General features: G+C 42.8%; 1 protein-coding gene across 2 annotated transcripts in view; it reads left to right on the top strand.

Moving 5' to 3' along the window:
- Gabrg3 (gamma-aminobutyric acid type A receptor subunit gamma3) overlaps positions 1–13,119 on the top strand; it is a 608,211-nt gene that overhangs the window by 366,422 nt on the left and 228,670 nt on the right. For both annotated transcript variants that reach the window (XR_008213007.1, XM_052712995.1), the window contains exons 4-5: positions 8,574–8,794; positions 10,648–10,730. Coding sequence is in view for 1 of the 2 variants with exons in the window: in XM_052712995.1 (XP_052568955.1) it covers positions 8,574–8,794; positions 10,648–10,730 (304 nt within the window). In the remaining variant the exon portion in view is untranslated. The remainder of the gene's footprint in view (positions 1–8,573; positions 8,795–10,647; positions 10,731–13,119) is intronic.

The following is a 13,119-nucleotide window of genomic DNA, read 5'->3' on the forward strand; positions in this document are numbered from 1 at the left end:
GGGGTTTCAAGGAGGTTCTTCAAGTGCCTCACCCCAGTGGAGTACGTAGCACTCTCACATCTCACCTAATGATTAGTGAAGTGACCAAGTCCATACCTCAGGGGAAGCAAGTTCATTTGTTTGAAGGAAAGGAGCTGCACTGCTTGGCAACAGTCCAGTGAGCCCTGTGTTCTGTATCCAGCTGGAGGGAGTTCCTTTTCTGTTAAAGAAAATAGACCTCTCTATTCTTCAAGGGAGACAAGACAAGTGCTTAGCTCTTTCCATGCCAAAGGTCAAGGTTAGCAATTTTCAGTTGACCCTCTGCATCTGTGGGCATTGCCCCTGCGGCTTCAACCAACTGCAGAGAAAAAATATTTCTAAAAGAATTGCACATAGGTCCAAAAGGCAATATTTGGATTTGCTGTATGCTAGGTACTTTGCTGAGTCCAGTGGAATGCGGTGTTATGTAGACCTACCACACTGTGATCACTATTGCATTCTCCTGGTGTTCTCCAGGGCTCATTGGCCAAGGAGATCAATGCTTGGCACTATGTGCCTATGCCTGTGGTGCATGTGTCTGGACAAAAGATATACCAGCTTCTTTCTTGTCATTATTCCCTAAAGAACACAGTATAATAACTTCCTATACTACACTTATATGGCATTTGTCATTCTGAGCCATCCAGAGATGAGTAGACATATACAACAGAAGAACAGGGTCTATGCATGTACTTGTTGTGGACAAGATGAACACCTACAGATTTTGCTGTAAGAGAGGTGCTGGAACTAGTCCTCTGTGAAAACAATGTCACTAATCAAATCCACATTGACTTTTATTGACCTGTGAGCCAAAAAAAAAAAAAAAAAAAAAAACAACTTATCTGAGCATCCCTCCTCGTAGTATGTGCACTAAGATGGAAAGGGCCAGAATATAACAGTCCAACCACTGTCACACTTTGGAGACCCCTCTGGGAAGGTGCTGGAGTTTCTTGGTTGCCTGATGGTTCTGCCATTGGGTAGTATTATTTCCCCCCTGGTTCTTGATTCCATTGTTGGGATTTTTTTTTCCTTTTCAATTAACCTGTTTGATCATGGTAAATTGGAAAGTCATCATCCTTGGAGTCTGAAGCCTTGTTTCCAGGCTGCTGTCTTCCCATGAGAGATGGGAATGTACAGGTAGAGCTGTCTTACATTTTTATTATTTTCTTGACTTGAGGTTCTGTGTGCAGAAATTCTTAAAACTTAACTTCTTATTGGCCTAGCCAGTGCCCAGCTATGTCATCAGGTTCCTTCTTCATGTGGCACTGACCTGATAAGTCTGTGTTTGCTGCTGCTTCTACCATAGCCTTCATTTTCCCTCTTCTCATTGAAAATTATGCACACCCGACCTGAGGGTGTATGTTTATATATACCTCAGTTCACAGATAGCTAATGTGGAGATTTAACAAGGCAACTCCACGTAGTTAAAAGGGGGTTTATTTTGGGGTAACTTACAGCCAGTAAAGGGGTTGGTTACAGGATCCGGGAGAGGTGAGGTACAGTCCAGAGGGGTTCTCTGGAGAACTCTGACTCGGTCTGCCATGCAGCATCCAGGATCATGAGGAGCCAAGATGGATGGATCTCAGGTCTTAAGGGCTCCCATCTCAGCCACGCCCCAGGGGCGTATCATAGGTAGGCATGGCAGTTACCGGCTGCCTCAATGAGGCAGTGCTTCAAGGTCAAAGATGGAACAGCTACCCACTACAGATAGTAGTCCCTAATGCAAAATTCTCTAACACATACATACAGCCTAAGCAGTCCTCCCGTGTACTTTACATCAGCTCTGGGTGACTCATAATACCAATGCACTGCAGGTGCTGTCTAATTCAAACAAGGACAGGAAATTCTGAATACGTTCAGTACAGGTTCAGTATTTTCCATCATACTTGGTCAAATTTCCAGATGTGGAGCTTCAAGTAAGGAGGACAGACCACAGTTACCATAGCCATGTCAGCTTTCAGTAGAGGAGCCACATTTCGCTTACATCCCTTTTCCTGAGAGTTTTCAGAGTGTCCCTGAACCCCTTTAGTAGTTTCAGTGCTGGATGTACTATCTCTACATAACCGATTCTCAGGCTCAGGCAGCTCTGGATGATTCTGTCCTGACGGGGAAAGGGCTGTGGCTGCTGTCTACCCTTCCAGACTCTGTGATGGCTTCCTCTTTTCTCTTTTACAACTGCTTTCCAACTCCCTGCATTTGTTCTGGGAGAACTCTTTTCCCATGGTAAGTTCCTAAGCACAGTCATAGCACTCAATATGTGCTCATTAACCTTATTTCCCACCTCTGCTCAAAGAGCTGTATGCTCATTAGACATTCATTCTGCCTTGTCACGGGCCAGATTCGATGTGTTTAACCCATACTTGTCACCAAGCTGCTAGCTTTTAGTCCCAAGTTCATGACTCCTATGTCAGTCAATTTTTCTTTTTCTTTTATAGAAAATAGATTTTTTTTAATCATACCATATATCTCCCTACTTCTCCCAGTTCCACTCCACCTCCCTTCCCATCTGGATGCACTCCCTTTCTATCTCTCCTTAGAGAACAAATAGGCATCTAAGGAATAATAATGAGATAAGAAAAAAAAAAAAAAACAAGAGTGAACAACTGGAAGTTGGACAAAGCAAACAAAAAATAAACAAAGAAAAAGCTCAAGAAATGAATATTGATGCAGAGACACACGTTTACACACATGGGAATCCCTTACAAACCCCAAATTGGAAGCCACAATAAACAAACAAACAAAAAAACCATTATGAGACAAAGAACCTCCTATGATGCTATTGATTTCATTTTCTGTTGGATACCTACTGCTGAGCATGGGGCCCACCCTTAAGAGTGGTTTGTGAGACTCCTTTGGAGAAAACTAGTTTCTCCTTTGGAAGCAGTTATCACGTGGAAATAGGTTCTGGGATAGGGAGAGGAGCTTGTGTCCACTTCTCCTTTCAGCTCTAGGACCACATCTGGTGCAGACCCTGTGCACACCGTCAGTCTCTGTGAGTTCATATGCACAGCATCTCTGATGTGTCTACAAGGCCTTGATCCCTTGGTGTTCTCCATCTCCTCTGGCACTTACACTCTTTCTGCCTCCTCCTCCTCCTCAGGGTTCTCTGATCTCTGAGGGGAGGGATTTGATGGAGATATCCCATTTAGGGCTGAGTGTTCTAAGGTCTCTCACTCCCTGCATATTGTCTGGCTGAAGATTTGTTCCCATTTGCTGCAGGAGGAAGCTTCTCTGATGATGGCTGAGCAAGGCATGGATCTATGAGTATAGCAGAATGTCATTAGGATCCATTTTATTGCTACGTTCCTTTAGCAGAACAGTATTTGGTTTTCTCCTAGGTCCATGACCTATTTAGTCTCAGGTTCATGGCCACCCAATCAGCACTGGATATGGGCTCTATCTCATGGAGTGGGCCTTATCATAAATCAGATGTTGGTTGGTTATTCCTATAAGCTTTGTGCCACTACTGCACCCGTATATCTTGCAGGCAGGTCACCATTGTAGATCAAAGGGTTTGTCACTGGATTGATGTTTAACTTTCTTCTTTGGTAGTGTTCAGAGTACCTTTCAGTACCATGAACACTCATCAGTAGGGGTAAAGGCTCTAGATAGACACCAGCTTGAGTTCTCTGTGTTCAATGAATTGTGTAGCTGTTGTCTTCAACAATAGGCCCTCGCCAGTAGCAATAACCTGTGTTGTTTGAGGTCTCCCATGGGTCCTCTTTGGCCAAGAACTCAATTAGATGTTCACCCATTCCTAGTATGAGAAGCTTCTTTGGGTGATGAGAGGTGTCCAGTTGGGGCTCTGTTTCCCCTGTTATTTGGAGATTTCACTTAGATCACCTTCATATATGCATAAAACCTAATAACCTTCACAAAACCTAATACATATACATATATGTATTAGGTTTTCATATGATCCTTCAAATGACCCTTAGTTTTAGCTGTCCCTCCCTGTATCCCCTCCCTTACTCTCCTCTTCTCTTCCTCTTTCCCTTTGATCCTTCAAGTACACACCCTCCCCTGTCTATCCATAACTATTCTGTTTCCCCATCCATCCCTCTAGTCCCTTCTCTATACCTAACCTCTGTGGTTATATGGATTGTAACTTGCTTATCAGTGACTCAACAGCTAACATCCACATATAAGTGAATACATACCATATTTGTCTTTCTAGGTCTGAGTTACCTCACTCAGGATGATTTTTTCTAGTTTCATTCATTTACCTATGAATTTCATGATTTAATTTTTTTAACTGTGAAGTAATATTCCATTGTATTAATGCACTACATTTTCTTTATCCATTCATCCCTTGACAGACATCTAGGTTATTTTCAACTTCAGGCTATAATGAACAAAGCATCAGTGAACATAGCTGTGCCAATGTCTCTGTAATAAGATGAAGCATCCTTTGGCTATATGTCCAAGAGTGGTATAGATGGATCTTTTGTATAGTAGATCAATTGCCACCTTCCTGAAAAATTGCCTCACTGATTTCCATAGTGGCTGTACAAGTGGCTACATTCCTACCGTAAGGAATGAGTGCTGTCTTTGTCTCATATCTTTAGCAGCATAAGCTTCTGTCATTTGTTTCCTTGGTCTTGACCATTCTGACTGATGTAAGATTGAAATATCAGAGTTGTTTTGATTTGCACTTTCCTGGTGACTAAGGATGTTGGATGTTTCTTCAAGTGCTTCTTAGCCATTTGAGTTTCCTCTTTCGAGAATTCTGTTTAGATTTGTACCCTATTTTTAATTGAGTTACTTGTTTTCTTGATGTCCTGTTTTTTGAGTTCTTTAAATATTTTGAATATTAGCCCTCTATCAGATGTATATTTGGTAAAAATCTTTTCCCATTCTGTAGCCTTTTGCTTTGTCAAAATGATGGTGTCCTTTGCCATGCAAAAGATTTTTAGTTTCATGAGGTCCCACTTATTTGAATTATTTTGTTTGTTTTGGTCTTTCAAGACAGGATTTCTCTGTGTAGCCCTAACTGTCTTAGAACTCACTTTGTAGACCAGGTTGACACCTGCCTTTGCTTCCCAAGTGCTAGGATTAAAGGCATGTGCTACCACACCAGGTGAGGTTCCATTTAATAATTTTGTTCTCTCTCTCACCAATTGGACTCCTGGAGCTCCACCTGGGGCTTGGCTGTGGATCTCTGCATCTGCTTCCACCAGTCACTGAATGAGAGTTCTATCATGACGCAGGGTGTTTGGGCATCCGATCACCAGAGTAGGTCAGTTCGGGCTTTCTCTCGACCATTGCCAGTAGTCTATTGTGGAGGTATCTTTGTGGATTTCTGGGGATCTCTCTAGCACTCTGGTTCTTTCTACTCCCATGGGGTCTTCATCTATCATGGTATCTCTTTCCTTGTTCTCCCACTCTGTTCCTGATGCCTCTGGGACCTCCTGCTCCCCAAAGGGATTATATAAGCAAGAGATATTGAGACCATGATTGGAAAAAGCACAAGGACGAATAGCCAAACTAGTAGAAACACATGAACTGTGAACCAACAGCTGAGGAGCCCCCATGGAACTGGACCAGGCCCTCTGGATAACTGAGACAGTTGATTAGCTTGAACTGTTTAGGGGGCCCCCAGGCAGTGGAACTGGGACCTGTCCTTGGTGTATGAGCTGGCTTTTTGGAACCTAGGGCCTATGCTGAGAAACTTTGCTCAGCCTTGGTGTAGGGAGGAGGGGACTGGACTTGCTTCAACTTAATCTACCAGGCTGGGCTGACTCCCCAAGGAAGACCTTGCCTTGGAGGAGGTGGGAATGAGGGGTGGATTGGGGGGGAAGGCTGGGATGTGGGAGGAGGGAGGACAGGGGAATCCGTGGCTGATATGTAAAATTAAATTAATTATAAAATAAAAACATTTAAAAGAAAATTTTGTTCTTAGTGCCTGTGCTATGGGTGTTCTATTCAGAAAGGCTTTTCCTGTGCCAATGTGTTCAAGACTGTTGCCCACTTTTTCCTCTATCAGATTCCGTGGATCTGGACTTATTCTGAGGTCTTTGATCCATTTGGAGTTGAGTTTTGTGCTGGGTAATAAGTATGGATCTGTTTGGATGCCTCTCAATGTACTCACCCAGGTTGTCAGTCTATCATTTGAACCCTGTTTTTATATCTGTCAGAATATAAGAGAATATATGAACAGGAATCACACACACACACACACACACACACACACACACACACACACACACACACACACACACACTTACTCATTTGCTTATTTCCATCTCATACTCTGCCTTGTGTTTAGGATCGCCTATTAGATACATATATTTTGGAGGTAGCAGCCTTTAATCTATAAGGGCATGTTTGGAAGATGTATGAGTGACACTTTTGAAGGTCATCTGTTTGCTGAGACATCACAAAGCCCCTGATAGCTTGTGAGTTGACACTGGATTGAGTCTTCTGGGGAAGTTTCCTGATCAGTTTTTTTCCTGGCTGCTCAGAAGCTCACATAAACTCAACTTCTCTGCTCTTAACTCCCCCTTCTCTGAAGGCGAAGGCCTGGACACTGCTCTACCATGTTTTCTGTTTCTAGATACTTGTACCACAAACTGAGGTATGTATAAAGAATAGACATTTTCTCAGACCACGTTTCTGGAAGCAGGATGCCCAAGGGCATGGTGTCTTATTGTTGAGTTTTAACACAGCACGGAGGAAGCAGGTACCACATGGTGAGACAGAAGCCTATTGCTTTCAGTCTCTCTTCTCTTAATTACCAACTTCTGGATTTAACCAAGATGTATTTAATTTTACATTTTTGTTCATTTTATATCCCCTCCCCCTTCTCCCTCCTTTTCTTTTCCTCCCTCCCTCCCCCTTCTCTGTCTCCATCTCAATCTGTGTGTGAATGTGGGCCCACATGGGATGCAGTGCATCTGTGGAGGTCAGAACACAACTTTCAGGAGTTCAGTCTCTCCTTTCATCATGGTTCCCTTGGGGTCAATCTTAAATCTTCAGACTTGCACAGCAAGAGCTTTTCATGCTGAGCTATTTCACCAGTCTGTCTTCCTCTTCTTGAAAAGCCATGAACACCATGATAGGGACCTTAACCTCTCCTAATCCAAATTACATTCCAGACACTAGAGTCTCAAATAGAAATTTCCAGCATGTGGACTTTCAGTGAATGCATATAACATGCTTTTGGTTTTCTCTGAACAGAATCCAAACCTTTTCTGTGTGTGTGCATGGTATTATGACACTAAAACACACATTTTTTAAACAATATTTGTCTTATTTGACTAGAAAACAAGCTCCCTGATGACCATGACCTTTTCTCCTTATAAGTGCTGCTTCTCTGAGGGCTACAGGGCCTAGCATGGTCAATGGAATAAAGCAATGGTAAGGGAAACATTAGTTAATGGAACACTAGCTGAGTCTCAGGGGCCTTCTTTTCCTGGAAGCTTGATTGAAAGGAGAATTACCTAGTTCATTGAAAGCTACTGAGTTCGTGTTCTGCAAAGCAAGAAATGTATAATACCTAATACATAATGGGAACTATGAAAGAAAAAGCTTTTGAGATCAACCCCTAAATCCCCAGACCACCTGTCCCCAGACCTATGGTGATTCTTCACAGTGTGGTTACAAAACAGCCTTAGAAACAGATGAGGCAGAGATATCCCTTGTATTCTGTAGTGCTCTTGGCCCTGTCTCAGTTCTCTGATCATCACAACAAAGTCATATTGGGCCTGTGAACCCTGGAACAACAGTTTTCAACACTGGATCTTTGCCTGTGTGACCCTAACCTCCACCACCGCCACTCCTCCACATCCTCCCCCTGCCCAGCCTTCTGTTAACATTGAGATTGCCTTCGGTGGCTTTTCACTCCAGTTTCGTGCTGTTTATTTCTTGTACTTCCTCTTCCTCCTAAGGTTGTGTGATTTGGGAAGACTGTTGAATAAAATGATGAGTCATTTCATGAGCTGGTATTTATAAGTTACTGGCTCTCTGTGCTTAGCATCCACATTTCTGTTTCATCATTTTATTTACACATTTAGGAAGGGGACATTTTTTTCCTCATTGTATAGAGTATCGGCTCTGAGTTATCACACAAGGTATCCAAGTTTAGGCTCTTCACCACGTCCTGAAGTGTGTAGTGCTCTCTCTTCAACCCCCATCAGATTGTATATTCTTATTGCAATTTAAGGTTAACAAAACAATGCATCAAGGATTCCATCATATTGTTTGCTGATAATGTCAATTAGTGTTTGTTGGATATGAATATGCTAAGCCAGACAGTTTATCAGCCACTCACAAAGAGAGGAGGGGTGGGGTGAGAATGTGGAGAAAACTAAACTTTTGATCAAGACAGCAAAGCATATTGAAATTCAGTCTCCTTAAATGTTTGAAGCCCTGTGAAAGGGATGCCTCCTAGAGGGAGGAAAGGATTCATCAGCAGGACAAAAGTAACCAGTTCACCTACCCTGTTACATCTCATAGGTTTAAGGTTCCTAAGCACCTGCCTGTCTCCTTTCTCAGGCTGAAAGGCTTTTCAGATTGACCACAGATTAAGGGAAAGTATCTTTTCTCTGTTTCAGGAATACCAAATTGATATATTTTTTGCTCAAACCTGGACAGACAGCCGCCTTCGATTTAACAGTACAATGAAAATACTTACTCTGAACAGCAACATGGTTGGCTTGATATGGATCCCAGATACCATCTTCCGAAACTCTAAAACAGCAGAGGCTCATTGGATCACCACACCCAACCAGCTCCTCAGAATCTGGAATGATGGGAAAATCCTTTACACATTAAGGTAAGATGTTGTATCGCTCAGTTTTTTTTAACTTTATTTTTTTTATTTAAGAATTGTTTTTATTCATTTAACATACGAAACACAGATCCCCCTCTCATCCTTCCTCCCGCTCCCCTCCAGGTTTCCTCCCTGCCCCAATCCCCATCCCCTCCTCCAAAAAAGAAAGGCCTCCCATGAGGAGTCAGCAAACCTGGTATACTCAGTTGAGGGAAGACCAAGCCCCTCCCCACTGCATCAAGACTGAGCAAGGTGTCCCACCATAGGTAATGAGCTCCAGAAAGTCTGGTCACGTACCAGGGATAGATCCTGATCCTACTGCCAGGGCCCCTCAAACAGACCAATCTACACAACTGTCTCCCGTATACAGAGGGCCTAGTCCAGTTCCATGCAGGTTCCACATAGCTCAGTTTTTTAAACTGAGTCTTTGCTAATGGAATCTAAGGTAGTATTACTTGCTGCTATACCCAGGAAACACGAACGAAGAGAATAGATCTATTCAAGCCCTGCTTGTAAAAATCTGGAGACCCTTTTGTCTCAAATATTCATCTTCTTGGGGCTCAGGGGTGCAAAGTGTTTTTCTGGAACACAAAGGACTGCAGTAAAACCCCATATGGGGGCTCCCTGCTGGGCAGCTGTTCTCTCCAGGGTGCTGAATGTCTGTGTGGACTTCTTGGGACCTTGACTTCCAAAGACAGTACTTCCTTTATCTAGACAAACACATTAATTCTTCTGCAAGTTAGGTCACAGGAACTAAGGAAAGAGAGACCTTAAAGAGGCCTCTTCATAGAACTCAGAACCCCATGTGAAAGCTTGGCCTCCTTAAAAGAAAAGGGGAAGGATTAAGGAGCCTGACAGAGGTGACCAGTTCACCTACCCCCTACTACAGGTTTAAGGTTCCTAAGAACCTGCCTGTCTCCTTTCCCAGGCTGAAGGGTATTTCAGATTGACCATAAATTAAGGAAAAGTGACTTCCTTTGAAACACACTACTTTTCCCAGGCTCCTTTAAGCCTCTCTTCCCCATAACTTCTAAAATTCTCCTTCATTCCATATTCATTATAGAGATTTTAATTATGAGTGATCATGGCATGGAGGAGAAATCGTGATTCCTAACACTGAAGTTCCCGCAGCACCAATAGACACACACTGACATCAAAATGTGAAGGCTTCACCAAAGCCCAAGGGAAGGAAGCTTCCATACAGGGACCAACAGAAAGAACAGCAAAGAACCACAGCATGTTTGGTGATGCCAAGGGCTAAGAAAGACAGAAACTCTAACCGGCTTCTCATCAATCACTAAGGACTAGGAAGGAGACTCAGAAGAGAAGCTGATCCCGAGCAAAGCAGTCCTGGGCCTGGCTGGTCCTAAATCTATGATAAGACTTTGACACACAGGGAACATGAAATGTACTTGAATAGTACAGCTGCCACCTGCCTAGGGCAATAGGGGCAGGTAGCCAAAGAAGAAATACCACGGAAGTGGATGGATTTGGCCTAATACCTGTGTGGACCAGCACACCAGTTTCAAGTGGAAGGATTTTATTGGAACAAATAGAAACAGTGGCTTAGAAAACAACAGCTGGTTTCCCCCACTGTGACTTGGCTTGTGTTTCTAGGCACCGCTGGAGTTTTCCTAGAATTCCCTCTACTTAAAAGCAAAACAGAATAGCACAGTAAGAAAGCAATCAGAGCGCCCCACTTAATGAACCAGAGTGAGGGGGACAGTGTGTCCTGGCATTACCCCCCACCATCACCACCAGCATGCATGCATGCATCTGTAGCGCGATGCCTTACCCACCTTGGAGGCCTTGGCTATGCTGTCGCTGATCTCAAATGATACTGGTCTCTTTCATAGGCTCACTATCAATGCAGAGTGCCAGCTGCAGCTGCACAACTTCCCCATGGATGCGCATGCCTGCCCCCTGACCTTCTCTAGCTGTGAGTACACAGGGGATTTGCATCTGGGTGGGGAGTTCTGGCACTGGATCTGGCTGGACTGGGTCTGGTTTCCAGTGTACAGCCCTGCAATTGGGTGACTCGGTTACTACACAACCAAAGCAAACCAGTAGTAGTTGTGTCGCTGGCCACCAGGATGGTTTTACTCTAGACTGCGTCGCACAGAACGTTGCAAAACAGGTAAATTTGATTAAAGGGTGAGTGGCTCTGTTACTGATGATGATATTGAAGGATTCAGAGGCTAACCAGTGCATTCACTCCCCAGGGAGACCAATACTAATGAGCTATGCCTATTTTTTGCAAATTTTTGCCACATTTTTTTTAGGTTTAATATTTTCAAGATTTGCCTTTTAATGAGGAAGGTCAGCTCTTCCCTTTGAATGTACTTATATGTCTTCTGGAACAGGTGGTGATTGATTTAGATCATTCCTAATGCTAAGTGCCTGAGCACATCCACAAGGAAATATCAAATATCAGATGAATTTGCTGACTTACAAAGCTTTTAAGCAAAGGTCAATATGGAAATTCACCTATTGAATTTATGGTGGTTTATTTTAAATGTATTAATCACAAGTACTTATGTATGTATGTAAGACTCACAAACATTTAAATAACTGTATTGGCTTTCTTTAAAACTGAATATAAAGCGTGCCTGGCAAGTCTGAGGGAGCCTCCGGCAGACAGACTGTGGTATCAGGGGACAGACACACTTTAGAATTGATTTTAAGTTCAGAAGAATTCAAGATGCAACACAGAATTTAACTGACCTCCTAGACTTGGTAAAAAACGATCTCACGTAAAGAACAGCTATTGACTAGCTGAATCCAAACTTACTATATTTGTTGATAGCACAAATGGCTGGTGTCCAGCACTTGAATGTGCCTGTCTCTGGTGTGGTAAGGTTACATACAGATCCCTAAGCAGTTGTTCCCTGTATTTAAAAGTCAGAGAATGGCAGACTCTGCAGCAGTCTTGTGAGCTGTTCGGGCACATGTGGACACATGGCGTGATTCTGAGTGATCTATGCAGGCCGTATTTATTACCCGCCCAGCTGCTTCTGCTGTTCTTTCCAATATGTCGACATGCCGTTGCCTCATCTATTGAGTGTGTAATTTAAGTGGTTACATTATACTAACAGGCTTCCCATTCGCTCTTTTTTCCAGTCTCCTGCTCAGTTTTAGATTTCTTTACCATATTTTTGATGACTTCTATTTTGAAAAATTTTCAAAACTATTTGTCTCTGTGGGACAGCTTTGCACAATTAGTTTCTGAGTCATTTGTCAACTTGAATTAATGTTTCCTAGGACCTCTTCTAAGAATTTCTTTGTGAATTTATTGAGGCCTTATGCTTTCTAAGCATGTATTGAACTTACTAAATTTGTAACCATCTTCCCATCTTTGCAAGTGATTCTCGTCTTCACCCCATGGTAATTATTGATCTGGTTTGTATCACTGCATATTAGCTGCCTGGTCGATAATTTCATAGTTGGTGTCTGGTCTCTTTTACTCAGCAGGATGTCACTGTGAGTCATACATGTTGGCACATTAGTTAGTGGTTCCTTTTTCTGTCACTTTAAAGTTTAAGCCAGAGAAGCTGGGTTATACATATGGTGTGATCTTAAGTCTATACATTCTTGCCATTTCAGGCTCTGGAGTATGAATTCATAAGTTAGAAAAGCACTTTTGCTCATGCATCCCTTCACAGGCAAGGGTGGATAGGAGGCTCCTTTAGAGACTCCTTCAAGAGACCTCCAGCTGAGGGCTTTTTGCCTTTTGCCTCTGGAATCTTACTTTCTGCCAGGGCCTGGCCTTGGGCCTGGTTTTGTTCCTTGCCTGGGTGGAATTCTCAGGCTCCCTAGGAAGCCAGCAGAGACGACAGGGCTTCAAGTGTCCCATCTCAGGCACGCCCTTACAATCCTGTTTCTTCCTGTCAGTTTCCTTTACACCCTCACGCTTTCAAAACTTGTTTAACTATTCTGCAGAATCTTCTAAATCTTCCATTCCAGAACAGGATTATGTATGCATGACATTTGCTCTATTTCTAGAGAGAATATAGCTTATAGAAATAAAATTATTTTAGTGTGTAAAAAAGGATATAAAATATATATCCCTTCTGGAACTAGTTAGTAATTAGAATAAAGTACCAGGAAGCAGTCTGTTATAATTTGTGAGACCAGACATAATTAATTCTGTGTCTGGTATAGAACAGTTGTGGAAGGTGGTCACAGTAAATTAAAAGATGAGTAACTAAAATAAGAGGAGTTTTCAAAAAGATTTTTAAAAAATGTTCTCTGTGTGAGTGTTTTGACTGCATCCTTATCTGTATACCTATGTTGGCCGCCAGAGGGTGCTGTATCCCCCTGGAGCTGGT

Source organism: Peromyscus californicus, unplaced genomic scaffold (genome assembly GCF_007827085.1).
Source record: "Peromyscus californicus insignis strain IS unplaced genomic scaffold, ASM782708v3 Scaffold_4__1_contigs__length_199733344, whole genome shotgun sequence".
NCBI classification, from domain to species: domain Eukaryota; kingdom Metazoa; phylum Chordata; class Mammalia; order Rodentia; family Cricetidae; genus Peromyscus; species Peromyscus californicus.